The sequence below is a fragment of the Haliotis cracherodii genome, unplaced genomic scaffold (assembly GCF_022045235.1).
Source record: "Haliotis cracherodii isolate W230 unplaced genomic scaffold, xgHalCrac1.p SCAF_13, whole genome shotgun sequence".
Taxonomy (NCBI): domain Eukaryota; kingdom Metazoa; phylum Mollusca; class Gastropoda; order Lepetellida; family Haliotidae; genus Haliotis; species Haliotis cracherodii.
Genome location: NW_027266268.1, coordinates 40,856,497 through 40,880,558, shown reverse-complemented (window position 1 = coordinate 40,880,558; position 24,062 = coordinate 40,856,497). Strand labels below are relative to the sequence as shown.

Below are 24,062 nucleotides of genomic sequence, written 5' to 3'. Positions count from 1 at the left end.
TCGGCAGAGTGAAACATTGTGGGACAGACACTGACAGACCTTAGAGTGTACAGTTGTCTGCAGAGTGAAACACTTTGGGTCAGACACTGAAATACCTTAGAGTGTACATTTATCGGCAGAGTGAAACACTGTGGGACAGACATTGACAGACCTTAGAGTGTACAGTTGTCTGCAGAGTGAAACAGTGTGAGACGGACACTGACAGACCTTAGAGTGTACAGTTGTCTGCAGAGTGAAACACTGTGGGACAGACACTCACAGACCTTAGAGTGTACAGTTGTCGACAGAGTGAAACACTGTGGGACAGACACTGACAGACCTTAGAGTGTACAGTTGTCGATCGAGTGAAACACTGTGGGCCAGACACTGACAGAACTTAGAGTGTACAGTTGTCGTCAGAGTGAAACATTGTGGGACAGACGCTGACAGACCTTAGAGTGTACAGTTGTCGGCAGAGTGAAACACTCTTGCACAGACACTGACAGACGTTAGAGTGTACTGTTGCCGGCAGAGTAAAACACTGTGGGACAGACACTGACAGACCTAAGAATGTACAGTTGTCGGCAGAGTGAAATATTGTGGGATAGACACTGACAGACCTTAGAGTGTACAGTTGTCGGCCGAGTGAAACACTGTGGGACAGACACTGACAGACCTTATAGTGTACATTTGTCGGCCGAGTGAAACACTGTAGGGCAGACACTGACATACCTTAGAGTAAACAGTTGTCGGAAGAGTGAAACAACGTGGGAGAGACACTGACAGACCTTAGAGTGTACAGGTGTCGGCAGAGTGAAACATTGTGGGACAGACACTGAGAGACGTTAGAGTGTACACTTGTCAGGAGATTGAAATACTGTGGGACAGACACTGACAGACCTTAGAGTGTACATTTGTCGGCAGAGTGAAACATGGTGGGAAAGAAACTTTCAGACCTTAGAGTGTACAGTTGTCCACAGAGTGAAACACTGTGTGACAGACGTTTACAGACCTTAGAGTGTACAGTTGTCGGTGGAGGAAAACCAGAGGGGACAGACACCGACAGACCTTAGAGTTTACAATTTGTCGGCAGAGTGAAACATTGTGGGACAGACACTGATAGATCTTAGAGTGTAGAGTTGTCGGCAGAGTGAAACATTGTGGGACAGACACTGACAGACCTTAGAGTGTACATTTGTCGGCAGAGTGAAACACTGTGGGACAGACACTGACAGACCTTAGAGTGTAAAGTTGTCAGCAGAGTGAAACACTGTGGGACAAACACTGACAGACGTTAGAGTGTACAGTTGTCGTCAGAGTGAAACATTGTTGGACAGACACTGACATACCTTAGAGTGTACAGGTTTCGGCAGAGTGAAACACTGTGGGACAGTCATTTACAGACCTTAGAGTGTAAAGTTATCGGCAGAATGAAACACTGTGGGACAGACGAAGACGGACATTAGAGTGTACAGTTGTCGGCAGAGTGAAACACTGTGGGACAGACACTGAGATACCTTAGAGTGTACAGTTGTCGGCAGAGTAAAACACTGTTGGACAGACACTGACAGACCTTAGAGTGTACAGTTGTCGGCAGAGTGAAACATTGTGGGACAGACACTGACAGACGTTAGAGTGTACACTTGTCAGGAGATTGAAATACTGTGGGACAGACACTGACAGACCTTAGAGTGTACATTTGTCGGCAGAGTGAAACATTGTGGGAAACAAACTGTCAGACCTTAGAGTGTACAGTTGTCCACAGAGTGAAACACTGTGTGACAGACGTTTACAGACATTAGAGTGTACAGTTGTCGGTGGAGGAAAACCAGAGGGGACAGACACCGACAGACCTTAGAGTGTACAATTTGTCGGCAGAGTGAAACACTCTAGGGCAGACACTGACATACCTTAGAGTGTACAATTGTCTTCCGAGTGAAACATTGTGGAAGCGACACTGACAAACCTTAGACTGTACAGATGTCGGCGGAGTGAAACTCTGTGGGAGATACACTGGCAGGCCTTAGAGTGTACAGTTGTCGGCAGAGTGAAACATTGTGAGAGAGACATTGAGAGACCTTAGATTGTACAGTTGTCGGCCGAGTGAAACATTGTGGGACAGACACTGATAGATCTTAGAGTGTACAGTTGTCAGCAGAGTGAAACACTGTGGGACAGACACTGAAAGACCTTAGAGTGTACAGTTGTCGGCCGAGTGAAACACTGTCGGACAGACACTGAGAGACCTAAGAATCTACAGTTGTCTGCAGAGTGAAACACTGTCGAATAGTCAGTTACAGACCTTAGAGTGTACAGTCGTTGGCCGAGTGAAACACTGTGGGAGAGACACCTAGAGACCTTAGAGTGTACAGTTGTTGGCAGAGTGAAACACTGTGGGACAGACATTGACAGACCTTAGAGTGTACAGTTGTCGGCCGAGTGAAACATTGTGGGACAGACACTTATAGATCTTAGAGTGTAGAGTTGTCGGCAGAGTGAAACATTGTGGGACAGACACTGACAGACCTTAGAGTGTACAGTTGTCTGCAGAGTGAAACAGTGTGAGACAGACACTGACAGACCTTAGAGTGTACAGTTGTCTGTAGAGTGAAACACTGTGGGACAGACACTGACAGACCTTAGAGTGTACAGTTGTCAACAGAGTGAAACACTGTGGGACAGACGCTGACAGACCTTAGAGTGTACAGTTGTCTGCAGAGTGAAACACTCTTGGAAAGACACTGACAGACGTTAGAGTGTACTGTTGCCGGCAGAGTGAAACAGTGTGGGACAGACACTGACGGACCTTATAGTGTACATTTGTCGGCCGAGTGAAACACTGTAGGGCAGACACTGACATACCTTAGAGTAAACAGTTGTCGGAAGAGTGAAACAACGTGGGAGAGACACTGACAGACCTTAGAGTGTACAGGTGTCGGCAGAGTGAAACATTGTGGGACAGACACTGACAGTCGTTAGAGTGTACACTTGTCAGGAGATTGAAATACTGTGGGACAGACACTGACAGACCTTAGAGTGTACATTTGTCGGCAGAGTGAAACACTGTGGGAAAGAAACTGTCAGACCTTAGAGTGTACAGTTGTCCACAGAGTGAAACACTGTGTTACAGACGTTTACAGACCTTAGAGTGTACAGTTGTCGGTGGAGGAAAACCAGAGGGGACAGACACCGACAGACCTTAGAGTGTACAATTTGTCGGCAGAGTGAAACACTCTAGGGCAGACACTGACATACCTTAGAGTGTACAATTGTCTTCCGAGTGAAACATTGTGGAAGAGACACTGACAAACCTTAGACTGTACAGATGTCGGCGGAGTGAAACTCTGTGGGAGAGACATTGACAGACCTTTGATTGTACAGTTGTCGGCCGAGTGAAACATTGTGGGACAGACACTGATAGATCTTAGAGTGTAAAGTTGTCGGCAGAGTGAAACATTGTGGGACAGACACTGATAGACCTTAGAGTGTACATTTGTCGGCAGAGTGAAACACTGTGGGACAGACACTGACAGACCTTAGAGTGTACAGTTGTCAGCAGAGTGAAACACTGTGGGACAGACACTGACAGACCTTAGAGTGTACAGTTGTCGTCAGAGTGAAACATTGTAGGGCAGACACTGACATACCTTAGAGTAAACAGTTGTCGGAAGAGTGAAACAACGTGGGAGAGACACTGACAGACCTGAGAGTGTACAGGTGTCGGCAGAGTAAAACATTGTGGGACAGAAACTGACAGACCTTAGAGTGTACAGTTGTCGGCCGAGTGAAACACTGTAGGGCAGACACTGACATACCTTAGAGTAAACAGTTGTCGGAAGAGTGAAACAACGTGGGAGAGACACTGACAGACCTTAGAGTGTACAGGTGTCGGCAGAGTGAAACATTGTGGGACAGACACTGACAGACGTTAGAGTGTACACTTGTCAGGAGATTGAAATACTGTGGGACAGACACTGACAGACCTTAGAGTGTACATTTGTCGGCAGAGTGAAACATTGTGGGAAAGAAACTGTCAGACCTTAGAGTGTACAGTTGTCCACAGAGTGAAACACTGTGTGACAGACGTTTACAGACCTTAGAGTGTACAGTTGTCGGTGGAGGAAAACCAGAGGGGACAGACACCGACAGACCTTAGAGTGTACAATTTGTCGGCAGAGTGAAACACTCTAGGGCAGACACTGACATACCTTAGAGTGTACAATTGTCTTCCGAGTGAAACATTGTGGAAGAGACACTGACAAACCTTAGACTGTACAGATGTCGGCGGAGTGAAACTCTGTGGGAGAGACATTGACAGACCTTAGATTGTACAGTTGTCGGCCGAGTGAAACATTGTGGGACAGACACTGATAGATCTTAGAGTGTAGAGTTGTCGGCAGAGTGAAACACTGTGGGACAGACACTGACAGACCTTAGAGTGTACATTTGTCGGCAGAGTGAAACACTGTGGGACAGACACTGACAGACCTTAGAGTGTACAGTTGTCAGCAGAGTGAAACACTGTGGGACAGACACTGACAGACCTTAGAGTGTACAGTTGTCGTCAGAGTGAAACATTGTTGGACAGACACTGAGATACCTTAGAGTGTACAGGTTTTGGCAGAGTGAAACACTGTGGGACAGTCATTTACAGACCTTAGAGTGTAAAGTTATCGGCAGAGTGAAACACTGTGGGACAGACACTGACAGACATTAGAGTGTACAGTTGTCGGCAGAGTGAAACACTGTGGGACAGACACTGAGATACCTTAGAGTGTACAGTTGTCGGCAGAGTAAAACACTGTTTGACAGACACTGACAGACCTAAGAATGTACAGTTGTCGGCAGAGTGAAACACTGTAGGACACACAGTGACAGTCCTCAGAGTGGACAGTTGTCTGTGGAGGAAAACCAGAGGGGACAGACACTGACAGACCTTAGAGTGCACAGGTGTCGGCTAAGTGAAACACTGTGGGACAGTCACTGACAGACCTTAGAGTCTACAGTTGTCGGCAGAGTGAAACATTGTGGGACAGACATATACAGACCTTAGAGTGTACAGTTGTCGGCAGAGTGAAACACTGTGGGACAGACGCTGACAGACCTTAGAGTGTACAGTTGTCGGCAGTGTGAAACACTGTGGGACAGACACTGACAGACATAAGAGTGTACAGGTGTCGGCAGAGTGAAACATTGTGGGACAGACACTGACAGACCTTAGAGTGTACAGTTGTCGGCCGAGTGAAACACTGTGGGACAGACACTGACAGACCTTAGAGTGTACAGTTGTCGGCAGAGTGAAACATTGTGGGACAGACACTGACAGACGTTAGAGTGTACACTTGTCAGGAGATTGAAATACTGTGGGACAGACACTGACAGACCTTAGAGTGTACATTTGTCGGCAGAGTGAAACATTGTGGGAAAGAAACTGTCAGACCTTAGAGTGTACAGTTGTCCACAGAGTGAAACACTGTGTGACAGACGTTTACAGACCCTAGAGTGTACAGTTGTCGGTGGAGGAAAACCAGAGGGGACAGACACCGACACACCTTAGAGTGTACAATTTGTCGGCAGAGTGAAACACTCTAGGGCAGACACTGACATACCTTAGAGTGTACAATTGTCTTCCGAGTGAAACATTGTGGAAGGGACACTGACAAACCTTAGACTGTACAGATGTCGGCGGAGTGAAACTCTGTGGGAGAGACACTGGCAGGCCTTAGAGTGTACAGTTGTCGGCAGAGTGAAACATTGTGAGAGAGACATTGACAGACCTTCGATTGTACAGTTGTCGGCCGAGTGAAACATTGTGGGACAGACACTGATAGATCTTAGAGTGTAGAGTTGTCGGCAGAGTGAAACATTGTGGGACAGACACTGACAGACCTTAGAGTGTACAGTTGTCGGATGAGTGAAACACTGTGGGACAGACACTGACAGACCTTAGAGTGTACAGTTGTCAGCAGAGTGAAACACTGTGGGACAGACACTGACAGACCTTAGAGTGTACAGTTGTCGTCAGAGTGAAACACTGTAGGGCAGACACTGACATACCTTAGAGTAAACAGTTGTCGGAAGAGTGAAACAACGTGGGAGAGACACTGACACACCTGAGAGTGTACAGGTGTCGGCAGAGTGAAACATTGTGGGACAGAAACTGACAGACCTTAGAGTGTACAGTTGTCGGCCGAGTGAAACACTGTAGGGCAGACACTGACATACCTTAGAGTAAACAGTTGTCGGAAGAGTGAAACAACGTGGGAGAGACACTGACAGACCTTAGAGTGTACAGGTGTCGGTAGAGTGAAACATTGTGGGACAGACACTGACAGACGTTAGAGTGTACACTTGTCAGGAGATTGAAATACTGTGGGACAGACACTGACAGACCTTAGAGTGTACATTTGTCGGCAGAGTGAAACATTGTGGGAAAGAAACTGTCAGACTTTAGAGTGTACAGTTGTCCACAGAGTGAAACACTGTGTGACAGACGTTTACAGACCTTAGAGTGTACAGTTGTCGGTGGAGGAAAACCAGAGGGGACAGACACCGACAGACCTTAGAGTGTACAATTTGTCGGCAGAGTGAAACACTCTAGGGCAGACACTGACATACCTTAGAGTGTACAATTGTCTTCCGAGTGAAACATTGTGGAAGAGACACTGACAAACCTTAGACTGTACAGATGTCGGCGGAGTGAAACTCTGTGGGAGAGACATTGACAGACCTTAGATTGTACAGTTGTCGGCCGAGAGAAACATTGTGGGACAGACACTGATAGATCTTAGAGTGTACAGTTGTCGTCAGAGTGAAACATTGTTGGACAGACACTGACATACCTTAGAGTGTACAGGTTTTGGCAGAGTGAAACACTGTGGGACAGTCATTTACAGACCTTAGAGTGTAAAGTTATCGGCAGAGTGAAACACTGTGGGACAGACGCTGACAGACATTAGAGTGTACAGTTGTCGGCAGAGTGAAACACTGTGGGACAGACACTGAGATACCTTAGAGTGTACAGTTGTCGGCAGAGTAAAACACTGTTTGACAGACACTGACAGACCTAAGAATGTACAGTTGTCGGCAGAGTGAAACACTGTAGGACACACAGTGACAGTCTTCAGAGTGGACAGTTGTCTGTGGAGGAAAACCAGAGGGGACAGACACTGACAGACCTTAGAGTGTACATTTATCGGAAGAGTGAAACATTGTGGGGCAGACACTGACATACCTTAGAGTGTACAGATGTCGGCTAAGTGAAACACTGTGGGACAGTCACTGACAGACCTTAGAGTCTACAGTGTTCGGCAGAGTGAAACATTGTGGGACAGACATATACAGACCTTAGAGTGTACAGTTGTCGGCAGAGTGAAACACTGGGGGACAGACACTGACAGACCTTAGAGTGTACAGTTGTCGGCAGTGTGAAACACTGTGGGACAGACACTGACAGACATAAGAGTGTACAGGTGTCGGCAGAGTGAAACATTGTGGGACAGACACTGACAGACCTTAGAGTGTACAGTTGTCGGCCGAGTGAAACACTGTGGGACAGACACTGACAGACCTTAGAGTGTACAGTTGTCGGCAGAGTGAAACATTGTGGGACAGACACTGACAGACGTTAGAGTGTACACTTGTCAGGAGATTGAAATACTGTGGGACAGACACTGACAGACCTTAGAGTGTACATTTTTCGGCAGAGTGAAACATTGTGGGAAAGAAACTGTCAGACCTTAGAGTGTACAGTTGTCCACAGAGTGAAACACTGTGTGACAGACGTTTACAGACCCTAGAGTGTACAGTTGTCGGTGGAGGAAAACCAGAGGGGACAGACACCGACAGACCTTAGAGTGTACAATTTGTCGGCAGAGTGAAACACTCTAGGGCAGACACTGAGATACCTTAGAGTGTACAATTGTTTTCCGAGTGAAACATTGTGGAAGGGACACTGACAAACCTTAGACTGTACAGATGTCGGCGGAGTGAAACTCTGTGGGAGAGACACTGGCAGGCCTTAGAGTGTACAGTTGTCGGCAGAGTGAAACATTGTGAGAGAGACATTGACAGACCTTAGATTGTACAGTTGTCGGCCGAGTGAAACATTGTGGGACAGACACTGATAGATCTTAGAGTGTAGAGTTGTCGGCAGAGTGAAACATTGTGGGACAGACACTGACAGACCTTAGAGTGTACAGTTGTCGGATGAGTGAAACACTGTGGGACAGACACTGACAGACCTTAGAGTGTACAGTTGTCAGCAGAGTGAAACACTGTGGGACAGACACTGACAGACCTTAGAGTGTACAGTTGTCGTCAGAGTGAAACATTGTAGGGCAGACACTGACATACCTTAGAGTAAACAGTTGTCGGAAGAGTGAAACAACGTGGGAGAGACACTGACAGACCTGAGAGTGTACAGGTGTCGGCAGAGTGAAACATTGTGGGACAGAAACTGACAGACCTTAGAGTGTACAGTTGTCAGCCGAGTGAAACACTGTAGGGCACACACTGACATACCTTAGAGTAAACAGTTGTCGGAAGAGTGAAACAACGTGGGAGAGACACTGACAGACCTTAGAGTGTACAGGTGTCGGTAGAGTGAAACATTGTGGGACAGACACTGACAGCCGTTAGAGTGTACACTTGTCAGGAGATTGAAATACTGTGGGACAGACACTGACAGACCTTAGAGTGTACATTTGTCGGCAGAGTGAAACATTGTGGGAAAGAAACTGTCAGACCTTAGAGTGTACAGTTGTCCACAGAGTGAAACACTGTGTTACAGACGTTTACAGACCTTAGAGTGTACAGTTGTCGGTGGAGGAAAACCAGAGGGGACAGACACCGACAGACCTTAGAGTGTACAATTTGTCGGCAGAGTGAAACACTCTAGGGCAGACACTGACATACCTTAGAGTGTACAATTGTCTTCCGAGTGAAACATTGTGGAAGAGACACTGACAAACCTTAGACTGTACAGATGTCGGCGGAGTGAAACTCTGTGGGAGAGACATTGACAGACCTTAGATTGTACAGTTGTCGGCCGAGAGAAACATTGTGGGACAGACACTGATAGATCTTAGAGTGTAGAGTTGTCGGCAGAGTGAAACACTGTGGGACAGACACTGACAGACCTTAGAGTGTACAGTTGTCGGCAGAGTGAAACACTGTGGGACAGACACTGACAGACCTTAGAGTGTACAGTTGTCGTCAGAATGAAACATTGTTGGACAGACACTGACATACCTTAGAGTGTACAGGTTTTGGCAGAGTGAAACACTGTGGGACAGTCATTTACAGACCTTAGAGTGTAAAGTTATCGGCAGAGTGAAACACTGTGGGACAGACGCTGACAGACATTAGAGTGTACAGTTGTCGGCAGAGTGAAACACTGTGGGACAGACACTGAGATACCTTAGAGTGTACAGTTGTCGGCAGAGTAAAACACTGTTTGACAGACACTGACAGACCTAAGAATGTACAGTTGTCGGCAGAGTGAAACACTGTAGGACACACAGTGACAGTCTTCAGAGTGGACAGTTGTCTGTGGAGGAAAACCAGAGGGGACAGACACTGACAGACCTTAGAGTGTACATTTATCGGAAGAGTGAAACATTGTGGGGCAGACACTGACATACCTTAGAGTGTACAGATGTCGGCTAAGTGAAACACTGTGGGACAGTCACTGACAGACCTTAGAGTCTACAGTTGTCGGCAGAGTGAAACATTGTGGGACAGACATATACAGACCTTAGAGTGTACAGTTGTCGGCAGAGTGAAACACTGTGGGACAGACACTGACAGACCTTAGAGTGTACAGTTGTCGGCAGTGTGAAACACTGTGGGACAGACACTGACAGACATAAGAGTGTACAGGTGTCGGCCGAGTGAAACATTGTGGGACAGACACTGACAGACCTTAGAGTGTACAGTTTTCGGCCGAGTGAAACACTGTGGGACAGACACTGACAGACCTTAGAGTGTACAGTTGTCGGCAGAGTGAAACATTGTGGGACAGACACTGACAGACGTTAGAGTGTACACTTGTCAGGAGATTGAAATACTGTGGCACAGACACTGACAGACCTTAGAGTGTACATTTTTCGGCAGAGTGAAACATTGTGGGAAAGAAACTGTCAGACCTTAGAGTGTACAGTTGTCCACAGAGTGAAACACTGTGTGACAGACGTTTACAGACCTTAGAGTGTACAGTCGTCGGTGGAGGCAAACCAGAGGGGACAGACACCGACAGACCTTAGAGTGTACAATTTGTCGGCAGAGTGAAACACTCTAGGGCAGACACTGACATACCTTAGAGTGTACAATTGTCTTCCGAGTGAAACATTGTGAAAGAGACACTGACAAACCTTAGACTGTACAGATGTCGGCGGAGTGAAACTCTGTGGGAGAGACACTGGCAGGCCTTAGAGTGTACAGTTGTCGGCAGAGAGAAACATTGTGGGACAGACACTGACAGACCTTAGAGTGTACAGTTGTCGGATGAGTGAAACAATGTGGGACACACTGACAGACCTTAGACTGTACAGTTGTCGGCATAGTGAAACATTATGGGACAGAAACTGATAGACCTTAGAGTGTACAGTTATCCGTGAGTGAAACACTGTGTGACAGACATTTACAGACCTAAGAGTGTACAGTTGTCGGCAGAGTGAAACATTGTGGAACAGAAACTGACAGACCTTAGAGTGTACAGTTTTTTCACTGAGTGAAACATTGTGGGACAAACGCTGAGAGGCCTTAAAGTGTACAGTTGTCCGCAGAATGAAACACTGTGGGACAGACAGTGAGAGACCTAAGAGTGTACAGTTGTCAGCAGAGTGAAACACTGCGGGACAGACACTGACAGACCTTAGAGTGTACAGTTGTCGGCCGAGTGAAACACTGTCGGACAGACACTGAGAGACCTAAGAATCTACAGTTGTCGGCAGAGTGAAACACTGTGGAATAGTCAGTTACAGACCTTAGAGTGTACAGTCGTTGGCCGAGTGAAACACTGTGGGAGAGACACCTACAGACCTTAGAGTGTACAGTTGTTGGCAGAGTGAAACACTGTGGGACAGACACTGAGAGACCTTAGAGTGTGCAGTTATCTGCAGAGTGAAACATTGTGGGATGGACATTGACAGAACTTAGAATGTACAATTTTCGGCCGAGTGAAACACTGTTGGACAGACCCTGACAGACATAAGAGTGTACAGTTGTTCGACGAGTGAAACATTGTGGGACAGACAATGAAAGACCTAAGAGTGTACAGTTGTCGGCAGAGTAAAACATTGTGGGACAGACAATAACAGACCTTAGAGTGTAAAGTTGTCGGCAGAATGAAACACTGTGGGACAGACACTGACAGACCTTAGAGTGTACAGTTGTCGTTCGAGCAAAACACTGTGGGACAGACAATAACATACCTAAGAGTGTACAGTTGTCGTTCGAGCAAAACACTGTTGGACAGACAATAACATACCTAAGAGTTTACAGTTGTCGGCTAAGTGAAACATTGTGGAACAGACACTGACAGACCTAAGAGTTTACAGTTGTCGGACGAGTGAAACACTGTGGGACAGACACTGACAGACCTAAGAGTTTACAGTTGTCGGACGAGTGAAACACTGTGGGACAGACATTGACAGACCTTAGAGTGTACAGTTGTCGGCTAAGTGAAACACTGTGGGCAGACACTGACAGACCTAAGAGGGTACAGTTGTCGGCTAAGTGAAACACTGTGGGACAGACACTGACAGACCTAAGAGTGTACAGTTGTCGGCATAGTGAAACATTGTGAAACAGACACTGACAAACCTTAGAGCGTACAATTTTCGGCAGAGTGAAACATTGTGGAAGAGACACTGACAGACCTAAGAGTTTACAGTTGTCGGCAGAGTAGAACATTGTGGAAGAGACACTGACAGACATAAGAGTGTACAGTTGTCGGCAGAGTAAAACATTGTGGAAGAGACACTGACAGACATAAGAGTGTTCAGGTGTCGGCAGAGTGAAACATTGTGGAAGAGACACTGACAGACATAAGAGTGTACAGTTGTCGGACGAGTAAAACATTGTGGAAGAGACACTGACAGACATAAGAGTGTACAGTTGTCGGCAGAGTAAAACATTGTGGGACAGACACTGAGAGACCTAAGAGTGTACAGTTGTCGGCAGAGTAAAACATTGTGGGACAGACAATAACAGACCTTAGAGTATACAGTTGTCGGCAGAGTGAAACATTGTGGGACACACACCTACAGACCTTAGATTGTACAGTTGTCGGCAGAGTGAAACACTGTAGGACAGACACTGATATACCTTTGAGTGTACAGTTGTCCGCAGAGTGAAACATTGTGAGAAAGACACTCACAGACCTTAAAGTGTACAGTTGTCGGCAGAGTGAAACATTGTTGGATAGACACAGACAGACCTTAGAGTGTACAGTTGTCGTTCGAGCAAAACACTGTGGGACAGACACTAACATACCGAAGAGTGTACAGTTGTCAGCAGAGTGAAACATTGTGGAACAGACACTGACAGACATCAAAGTGTTCAGTTGTCGGCGGATGAAAACCAGAGGGGACAGACACTGAGAGAACTTAGATTGTACAGTTGTCGGCAGAGTGAAACACTGTAGGACAGACACTGATATACCTTGGAGTGTACAGTTGTCAGCAGAGTGAAACACTGCGGGACAGACACTGACAGACCTTAGATTGTACAGTTGTCGGCAGAGTGAAACACTGTAGGACAGACACTGATATACCTTGGAGTGTACAGTTGTCGGCTAAGTGAAACATTGTGGAACAGACACTGACAGACCTAAGAGTTTACAGTTGTCAGCAGAGTGAAACACTGCGGGACAGACACTGACAGACCTTAGATTGTACAGTTGTCGGCAGAGTGAAACACTGTAGGACAGACACTGATATACCTTGGAGTGTACAGTTGTCGGCTAAGTGAAACATTGTGGAACAGACACTGACAGACCTTAGAGTGTACAGTTGTCGGCTAAGTGAAACATTGTGAAACAGACACTGACAAACCTTAGAGTGTACAGTTGTCCGGAGAGTAAAACATTGTGGGACAAACACTGACAGACCTTAGAGTGTACAGTTGTCCGCTGAGTGAAACATTGTGGGACAGACACTGACAGACCTAAGACTGTACAGTTGTCGGCAGAGTGAAACACTCTGGTACAGACACTGACAGACCTTAGTGTGTACAGTTGTCGGCAGAGTGAGACATTGAGGGACAGACACTGACAGACATTAGAGTGTACTGTGGGACAGGCACCTGCAGACCTTTGAGTGTACAGTTGTGAGCGGAGTGAAACATTGGGGGACAGACACTGACAGACGTTAGAGTGTACAGTTGTCGGCCATTTGAAACATTGTGGGATAGACACCTACAGGCCTAAGAGTGTACAGTTTTCGCAGGAGTGAAACATTTTAGGACAGACATTGACAGACCTTAGAGTGTACAGTTGTCAGCGGAGTGAAACACTGTGGAACAGACACTGACAGACCTTAGAGTGTACAGTTGTCCGCCAAGTGAAACACTGTGGGACAGACACCTACAGACCTTAGAGTGTACAGTTGTCGCGGGAGTGAAACATTGTGTGACAGACACTTACATACCATGGAGGGTACAGTTTTCGGTGGAGTGAAAAGCTATGGAAGAGACACTGATATACCTTGGAGTGTACAGTTGTCAGGGGAGTGAAACACTCTGGGACAGACAATGATAGACCTTGGAGTGTACAGTTTTCGGCAGAGTGAATCACTGTGGGACAGACTATGACAGACCTAAGAGTGTACAGTTATTTATTTGTTGTATTTTTGCTAATTTTTTCTCTACTTGCTTCTTTTGCTATATTTTTGTTATATTATTGCTTAGCAGTTGCTATGTTTGCTATATTTTTTGCTTAGAGGTTGCTTCATTTGCTAAGCAGTTGCTATATTTTTGCTAGGCAATTGCATAAGCAGCTGGTTGATCGGTTTTTAATACGAGTTTACAATGTTTCGTTTCCGCTAACAGTTTTCTGACTTGATCTCGCTCGAGCTTGGTATAAAAAACATCATTTTCGGGTAAACATTCCTCAAATGAATCTCGGTCTTTGCAATGAAACAGTGCTACCCACTTAGTCTGCTCTCTGAGATCTTTCAGGACAGAGTTGTATTTTTGAGTAGGTACCCAAACGCTATGTTCCATTTGCCGACCGGAGAATGCTAAATATGAAAGCATATCTTTCTTTTTGGTAAGTTCTTTACTCGCACTGCAGTCGTCTATTATGAAAAGGGTTGATTCTCCTTTGTATTTTTCGTGACATACTCGTAAACAGTCTTGTAAAGGATCACCCGAATCAACTCTGTACACCCCGGGATCCTTCATTACCCAATCTATCGATAGGTATGTTTTGTTAACGTTTATAGTCGGGCACAGAATAATAATATGGTAGAAAACATTCTGATAATGACTTTGTAAAATATCTAGAATAAAAGCTGTTTTTCCACAACCCGTTTGCCAGAAGATGATAGCGCAGTGCGGTTCTTTAAGTAAAAGATAATTAATAGATCGCTTGCATGAATCTTCCATTCTGTATATTAAGTATTAATATTAAGTGTATAATCACGTGCAAATATAAGTTTAATTTACCAGCCGCTTCCTGGTGCTTCGTTATCTGTATAGTAATCCTCAATGGCATTTTCTATTTTCCGCCCACTTCCATGGAAGTTGGTCATCGTCCGTGGTTCGAATGTCGAGCCATAGCGCATACTTCGTGGTAAGGTATTCAGCCATCGATACATCCCCGAGAGACAGATCTTTCACGACCGCGTTAACTTCTCGGCTTCGTTTCATAGAAGGGAGTTTTTAATCTCATCCCACTGTTGACTATATAGTTGATTAGGCACTCCCTCGACAATCAATTCTACTGTTGTAATCTTGGGATTGTAGAAATTCTTGGTATCTCTTGCAAATGCATCAGAGGGGTCCTCGAACAACATTAAAATACCTTTCAACGATCTAGCGAGGACGTTTACATTGATATTCCACGTCATATGTTTTTTGTTCCTGGTGATCTTTAGATGTCGAAGCACGTGATCGTACAAAATGGTTAAATTTCCGGTATACTGGGTACGAATTTGTCTGGCTAATTCAGGATCTGTTATCATATCATACTCCAGTGAGATATTGTCAATAGAATAGCTAGTACCATCTTCAGCGGCTTTGATTACTCTGCTGTAGTCATTAAAAGTGAGTTCGTATTCTAACCTATCGCCTAGGGATGCTTCATAGAAGGGCATGTGACTATCTAGTAATTCAAAGTCTAGCAGAATATAGAATCGGTTAACTAATGTATCAGCAACAGTCTTATCTCCTACGACGGTATTATCACCACTATCAGCACACACACGCAGTCTCAATGTGTTCTGATTACACCTTGGTACTGTAAGTTTTCCCGTTCTTTAGCCGTTCTCCAGAGATCCATGTATCAGAAATATACATCGCTGTCGACAAAACTTCATTGCCGCTAATTTTAATCGCGATTTTCTTAACAATCACACGACCTATGTTCTGAACGAGCTCTCTGCTAGCGTCGGTAGAATTCAAACTAATTGTAAATGATAGTCGTGCAGTTCCCGGAACTTACACATCGTGTGCGCTGAGATTAGGAAAGCGAACCAGAAGTGTTTCATTCTGATCAGTTGTACTCGGGTTATTAGTTATAGTTACAGACTGGCGAATTGGCAAAAGTAATTATTGACAGCTTTCTTGATTGTGTTCACGTAAATGTAAACGAGGCTGCTGACAAACTGTGGACTTTATTTCAGATTGTTCGTGCGCACATGGAAAAGACGCCGACACATTTTAAGGCTGCAAATAAACAACCTGGGTGGTTTGATGAGGAATGTTCAGTCAAAAAACGAATTACATATGAAAATCAATACGAAAACAAACCTAGCAGGGTATTCAGAGTAATGCAAAGGAGATTACTTTCAATAAAGAAATGACAGATCGCATTAACTCCGCTGGTCGTGATAGACATCGTTCAGTAATTTGGCACACAGTAAAATTAATGTAATGCGGTAAAGGTGATGGGGAAAGTTTGTCCCCACTTGCATGGTATACATATTTTAAAGTACTCTTAAATCCAAAAACGTCAGCGCAAACGGATTTTGACTTCAAGGTATCTGTGTTTGTTAAAAAACATGATTGTTTGAATTGTGACGATTGCAACAATGCAGATATCCTGTCGGATTTCATATCTGGAGATGAAGTAAGATGGGCCATTAAATCATTAAAACCGGTTTTAAGCTCCAGGATTAGATGGTTTGCCACCGGAGTTTTACAAGAATGCTTTGCAATTCGTTCCATATATATATATCTTTTGTTTAAATCTATTTAGGATACTGGAATTTTCCCCAATTCATGGAATGTTGGAATGATATTGCCGCTTTTCAAGAAGGGAGGGCGACAAGTCTGATCCTAATAATTACAGGGGCATTTCACTGCTAAATGTAATGGGGAAATTGTTTACATCCATTATTGAACGTAGACTACGGCAGTGGTTGGAAGTAAATGAAGTTTTAACAGAAGCCCAAGCTGGTTTCAGACACGATCATTCGACTAGCGACAATATCTTTGTTCTACAGTCTTTAGCGCAAAAATATCTTAGAAAACCTAAGCATCCGTTTTATGCCGCATTTATTGACTTCCGGAAAGCGTTTGATTCTGTTGATAGAACTAAGTAATTATATCTGCTTTTAAGGAAAGGCAAACATGGCAAAACGTTTCAAGTTTTAAAGAATATGTATGAAAATGTTTTTGCTTGTGTTCGTACGGGAAAGTTTAGAACTGACGCATTTCAGAGCTCCAGTGGAGTCTGACAAGGCTGTATGTTAAGCCCTCCGTTATGTACATTTTTTTATAAACCAACCTGCATCAGATTTAGATAATAGTGTAACAAAAGGAACATTTTTGTGAATGAGGTTATTGATGAAATCAAATTGTTGCTGTTTGCAGATGACATTGTCTTAGTAGGGGACTCTGTAATTGAGGTACAGAGAAAATTGGATAAATTGGAATTTGTTTATGATACTTGGAGTCTGGAAGTTAATATGGACAAATCAAATATAATTGTATTCAGAAATGGTGGTGTTATTAAACGAGTTAAAAAATGGTACTATAAAAATACAGAAATGAAAACAGTAACATATTATAAATACTTGGGCATTGTCATCTCATCACACAGGCTAAGAAAGCATGTTTTCCTATTTTTAAGTTGACAAAGCTCTATCCTTACTTGTCATTCAAGGTAACTGTTTCTATATTCGATAGCAAAATAGCTCCGATTGCTTGTTATGGAAGTGAAATTCGGGGATTTACATTTAGAGAAAGTATAGAAAAAGTCCAAAATTCTTTTTTAAAGAGATATTTGTCAATCAGTAATAAAGCATCATCTAATGCGGTTCTTGAAGTTGGCCATTATCATCTAAGTGTTATTTATTTCAGTCGATGTATAAGATATTGGTGTAGAATGATATTCATGAATTCAAATAGACTTCCACATGCTTGTTATAAAATGCTGAAAGTACAAGATGATAATGGTAGTGTTAATTGGGCATCTCATGTTTGTTTGAATCTGGTTTTAGTTATGCGTGGATATCGTAGGACTGTGGACATATACATTGTTTTATGGAATTATTCAAGAGAAGATGTATGACACTGTTGTACAAAACTGGAGTCAAAAGATTAACAATTCTGTGTTCCTGAACCATTATGCGTCATAGAAATCACCATTGGAAACCTAACTCTATTTAACTTCATACTTTGATAAGGATCTAGTTAGAGTTTTGGCGGAATTTCGATGTTTAGCACATGGTTTAAAAGTACAAAAACATCGCTTTAGCAAACAGTTTATAGAACCTGAATCAATGTTATGTGATAATTGTGATTTATTAGAAATAAAAGATGAATATCATTTTTCACTAGTTTGCCCATATTACAAGAAAAGCAGAGAATGTGTAATTCCTCGTTATTTTCATCATTGTCCATCAAGACAGAAATTTGCCTCCCTGATGTTCCCCCAAAATGTTAATGTTATAAGAGGTTTTGCTCTTTATCTAAAGAGAAATGTGTCAATTTACCGTTAAGCAAAAGTGTTAATCTGGATTAAAGATATAGTTTTATTTATAGATATATACTTTTATATTTAGAAATTACGTAATACATCCACATGCCACTATCGTACTCATGTTATATGAAAGAAATTGTACTCTTGGCCAAGAGGCCTTCAATACTGAATAAACTCTCTGACTCTGACTAATCCCACGGTTGGATGGCAGATACCCTTGCCTGTATAGATTACAACCATGATAATATACGAGAAAGCTAGATCAACTCATACGAAACAACATGAGTTTGGGAATAAATGCCGAACGTGTTTCACGTATGTCTTCAAGAAATGACCGCTTAGCTCTTAGCTGTAAACAGTTAAGTGCTACTGCTGATGACTGGTTTGTTCTACCGTCACATGTCACAGCGCCATCTCCCACGGACATAGGTTGCGATTTTTTGGCATCTCTTTAAACGCTCCGTCAAAGTTATTAAACACATTCGAGTGCATGTGCCGTACCAAGATGTGAAGAGTAATGATCAACAATATTCGTGAAGGATCTGGGAACCCAAACCCTACATCACATACTCGAGGTACACGCTTTTGACAATATATGATCTATACCAAAAACGTCGCTTTTTACAGTATTGAAAAAATTGTTATCCATAGAATTGTGTCTACCTTGTCATCCGTCAACTTCTAAGTAATGCCTATCAAACAAGATTCTCGTTACATCAAGGTTGGTTGAGTGTCGAAGAGAGCCCCGATGAATTGGAGTCGTTGAGCAGGTACAAACTTGGACTTGTCGACGTTGATCAACCAGCTGAGCCCTTGTAGAAGACGACGCGTGAAATCGAGCTGTTGACAACTTCGTGTGTTTGAATACAACCGTCGAGATATGCATTGAACACAATCCCATGTAGATGTAAGAATTTTATGATGGGCCGAGTAAAGCATCTAAATGGCCACGGGGCTGAAGAAATTCCAAATGGGAGCACCTATTTGTAGTGGTGGCCTTGGAAAATAACCTGAAGGAAATGGCGGTGCTCCGGTTGGATGGAAATATGCAGATAAGCGTCTTGTTCATTGAAACTGACCATGAAATCGCCGGAGAGAAGAAACGCGATTGATGTCATGCAGAAGTGAACTTTCAAATACTTAGCAGTGGCTTTAGAATGCCTATTTTTGGAAGAAGGAAGATTTATGAATAAAATCCAGGGGTCGTGAGAAACGGGCGAGGGAGTCTATGACAAGGTTTGAAATCAAATCTTAGTTAGTCTGTCTGACTGGGTAGTTTCTCTGTATTTAGGTGGCCATGTAGTGGGAGGAGTGGGGGGAGTGGGAGGAGTGGCAATGACTCATGGAGTAGTTGCGTGACAAAGGATTCTGCAAGGATACCTGAGTTGTTTTCAAACAGTCTCAGTATTCCAGCAACGGGATAGTCTGTAACGGGAACGACTGAAGGCGGAAGTACCCAGTTATGTAGTCACTAATCCAGTGAAGGAGATGTATTGTCTTGTGGAGGGCTGAGACCCCTGCTGTACTCGACGCCCTCTCCAACGCCCGCTAAAGGGAGTAGAACGGGAGGGGATAAGATCTTGATGATGAAGCTTAACCCGCAAAAACTGTGGATGGCTACCTTCCTTCTTCTCTCGATCTCACAGTTGGCGTTTCTGCAGTCGAAGGAGATCACTTCCACTTGGAGACTGGTGTCACAGGCTGTGACAGAACCAATGTGATTGGAGAGCAGGTCTAGGATGTTTGTAAGGTTATCCTGCATAAGAAGTACCACTCCTGAGAGTGATGGGAAAGTGAGGCGGAGAGCACATCTGTTTAAGATTGCAGACACAACTGCAGAGTCGAGATGCGTAACATCATGTACCTCTATGACGTAAGATGAACATGGTCGCTTTTCAGAAAATGTGGAGATGTCACTGTCGATATCGAGCGATTTTACTGTGGCTAAAATCCCATGAGCACTGGAATCTTCCAGGATGAAGCGAGGTCAATGCAGCTTTCTTAAAGGGCGAAAGGAAGAGCAGGTCATATCCAAGTTAGACAAACAGTTAAAACCAAACTGGTCTAGAGGGAGCGTAATTTCTGATGATGTACTACAAATCCTGTTACTCGACCCGCAGCCGAGGCCGTACGTTGTAGCTGTAATTTGTCCACAACCTAATAAAGGACGGGCTCAGGATCGGCGGGTTCGAAACTGTCTGCTGTGTTAGATTGTGACAGGTGCGGATTTAAACCACTAGGTAGGTGTAAGTCTTCCTGTGATGTAACTAGTGGAGTAGGGTCGACTGCTTCCAAAACAAACCCACAGATCCGGAAGTGGCGAGAGGTGGCTGGAGCTAGTTCTGAACAGGAAGTCGGATTGATGGGAGATCTGAACGTTGAAGGATCGCTGTGGAGACAGCCTGAATGAGGGAATCAAAGGGAAGTTCCCCGCACAGCTATTCACGGCAAACCCTGAAGGGTAGGGTATCTGTATATCGGATAGTACGCAGGGTAGTTGTCATAACATGGATACTGGCTGTCATTTTCATGTCGGTGATGGTAATCCATGGCAGAGGATCGGTCTCTATAGTAGGCAGAGTATTCCGGGGGAAACGAGCTGAGGAGCGGTCACCTGAAATCAAACTGGACCTTGATACAGGTGAATAATCCCACGATCCCCCTCGCTCTGGGGAGTGTGAACGATCGTGTTCTTGAAGACATGGTTGATTCAGGAATGGTGAGAAGTACGACTTGATGACGAGCAATGAGTGAGCATGGTTTTACATCACTTTTAGCAATATTCTAGCAATATCACGGCGGGGAACACCAGAAATGGGCTTCACACATTGTGCCCATGTCGGGAATCGAAACCGGGCCTTTGGCGTGACGTTATGATCAAAAGCTTTAACCACTAGGCTACCCGACCGCCCGATGAGCGGTGAGATCGAGACAGGAGACATCGTCTGTTAAGAAACTTTCAGAGAGGGACAGAACGGATCTTGAATAGAGGAACGTTAGGAGCGTTTACCAAACTCGAAGATGTGGTTAATTCAGGAAGGATGTCTTGAAGAGGAGAATGAGATCAGGACAGGAGATATCATCTGTTAAAAAAAGTTTAGCGACAAAGGGTCCCAATCCTTAAACCTGATCGTCGATCCCATGTGGCTTCCTTCTGACATTCCTGAGATAAACAGTTGGGAGCGTCCTCATGAGTAGCCTTGGAAGGAGCGTTCGATTTATCGTTCTTCCCACGATCGTGAAGAAGGAGCGTTAGGAGCGTTCACCGACCTCGTCCTCGGTTGATTCAAGAACGATGAGAAGTACGTCTTGAATGAGCGGTTAGATCAGGACAGGACTGTTAAAAAACTTTTAGAGACAGCGTCGTCTGTAATCGAAAGTACGTCCGAATGAATGCATGACGCGACTTTCGTTTTCCGAGACGATGCATTCCTTGAGTCTTTTAGAACTCCAGTATAGCATCCGTCTGTGGCATCTCTGGACGTAGATCCCAAAAGCAGAATTATCTAAGAAATGACATTCATCGCATCCAGATTCCAAAGTACATTGGCCATGACAATCACAGCACAAATTGTGCGGGTCTGATGTAGAATAAGTAGGTGGACGTATAGCACAGGCCGGGCGATGTTTGTCCTTGTTCCCCATGTTGTAGACAGCCTCAAACCGCAATACGTGTCCAGAAAATATATTCTCAGGGTCCAAGCAATATGTTCACATACGATGGCGATTTGAAAGAGAATGAGTTGTAGAGAGGCGCACGTGGTCAAAGCGTGGAAAGTTACCCTGCATGAGAGGACGAAATTGACCCATTTGTTGGCCGTTACCATAGAGGTGCTGGTCAAATGTTTTTGTTTTAGAAGCTGGAAACAAGGTTCATGCACGTTTCCATATATGATCTAAGAAGAAGGAAGTTACGCATAGTGTGAGATAGCACAAGTTTAAACATATGACAAATATTTGAAAACTTGAGCACCTATTCCTCGGGAGTGGCTTTTGTCTTAGGTATTTAAGTTATCAGCGTTACACAGTGATGACACTAACCGTTCACTAGTCCATTCATAGCATATTCTGGGCAATCGCCGCCACCAGAGACCTCGATCTCGCCCAGGTATCTCAGAGCATCATTCCCATCATCGGTCGTGTAGATCGTGCTAAGGGACACTGTGAAATAAAAACACAAGTTCATAACACAAGTGTATATAAAACCAAAACGTTTCACGTAAAAAGTTCAAATTTGAAACAGTTTTGATTAGGGGTTATGTTCAGATGATGAAGGAATATAGAAACGTGTCATACTTACAGGGGTCATTGAAGAGTGAGAAAATGAAATTAGCTGGTACATCCAAAGTCCCAATCTTACTGAACATGATACTTTGTATCACAGATTTAACTCCGGCAATGTCATCACCCATGGAACCAGAATAGTCTATGGTGAATACAAGGGAGGCTCCAGATTTCAGTTGGAATAAGTCGTTGAACTTGTTGATACCGATTATACGCCTGATTCCGTATTCTGGCCACAAACAAAGTGTCAAAAGAATTATTGAACAATAATAACTGAAATATTGATATATTGTTCAGCATTATGCAAAATTAAGATTATATAAATGCAGCTGATACAAAAGATGTCTGTACATGAACTATATTACCTTCATCATCAAAGAAGTAAGTGGTGTGTTCAATGGCTGCCTGTGCTGCCGCCTGGTGGAGATGGCTGTGGGGGGAGAGGGACACGAGGGTGGAGTCTTTGTTGATCCCCCCCAGGGCCGCCACTGATGAACTTGTGCCGTCCAAAGGACCACCATGACTACATTTGCCGGTTTTTGAGACACTGGGGTTTTCTGAAAAGAAGAATGTCATTTATCGTGTTGACAAAATGTTTTAACAACTATGCAAATAATTCGTATTTCAATGAAGCATCCTGGGGAAGTATTTTTCACACATTATTAAGTAAATATTAACACTGAATGCTGATTGACCGTCTACCTGTAGAATTGATGAACATCGGTCAGTTAGACAAGGATATGATTGATTGTTCAATGCACTCTGATACAAGTGATGATAACTGTTCAGTTTCCAAAAGAACAGAGTGAAATTGTTGATCTAGTAAATTTTAAAGTTACTGTGAGGTTTGACAGCATCTTGTCCGCTTCTGTAACCACTTGTTAGAATCTTGCCATCCACAATCATATTGTCTTCACACGTTTCGTCCAATTCTCCTCTATAAGAAAGACACTTGAACTGTTGATGTGCCATGTTTGATAATAGCGTACATTCAAAGGCGTCTAATACTTTTAGCAATGATTCTAGAATTCTTTCTAAGTCTACATGGTGTTCACAAGGAGAGGAGAATATCTGCCACCTCTGCTTTTCTTAATAGTTTGGAATGATTTGGAACCCAATCTGTTTTCAAATGAATGCAGAGGTGTTATCACAGAAAGTAATAATTATAATGTGATATGTGTTCAATTTCTGTTACTCTTATGTACAGATGACAATTTTTTATTTGGGTACGATAGAATATCATTACAAAATTCATTATATACCTTCAAGTCTTAATGTAGCAAATTGAAACTTGATGTCGACATATGTAAGTACATGTAAGTAAAGTAAAATTCTCATATTTGAAAAAGTTAAAGTTAAGAAAATTATTATGTTTCTTTGGTGATTAAAATGTTGGAGATAGTTAAGATTACGTAAATAACATTTCATAATAATATAAAAGCAATATGTTATAGTATGTTTGTAACCCTGTAAGTACATAGCGGTATTAATTCACAAAAGTATCCGTGGATTAATTTCGTTAAAATTATTCTGAGCCTCTGTGTTTAACTGTGATGTTCCATTTACCGCAATGTTTTGACTGATCAATTGTATCATTGGTTGGGAGAATAATGAAAGATCATTGAGTTCAACCCTGGCGTAATACAAT

The 24,062-nt window shown here is 43.7% G+C and overlaps 1 protein-coding gene across 1 annotated transcript in view; it reads right to left on the bottom strand.

Annotated features, from left to right (window-relative positions):
• Positions 1-24,062, bottom strand: part of LOC139458720 (von Willebrand factor A domain-containing protein 7-like) — a 60,898-nt gene that overhangs the window by 25,629 nt on the left and 11,207 nt on the right. The window contains exons 5-8 of the mRNA XM_071240128.1: positions 23,254-23,351; positions 22,780-22,971; positions 22,395-22,643; positions 22,172-22,303 (exon numbers count right to left, since the gene is read on the bottom strand). Coding sequence (XP_071096229.1) covers positions 22,172-22,303; positions 22,395-22,643; positions 22,780-22,971; positions 23,254-23,351 — 671 coding nt within the window. The remainder of the gene's footprint in view (positions 1-22,171; positions 22,304-22,394; positions 22,644-22,779; positions 22,972-23,253; positions 23,352-24,062) is intronic.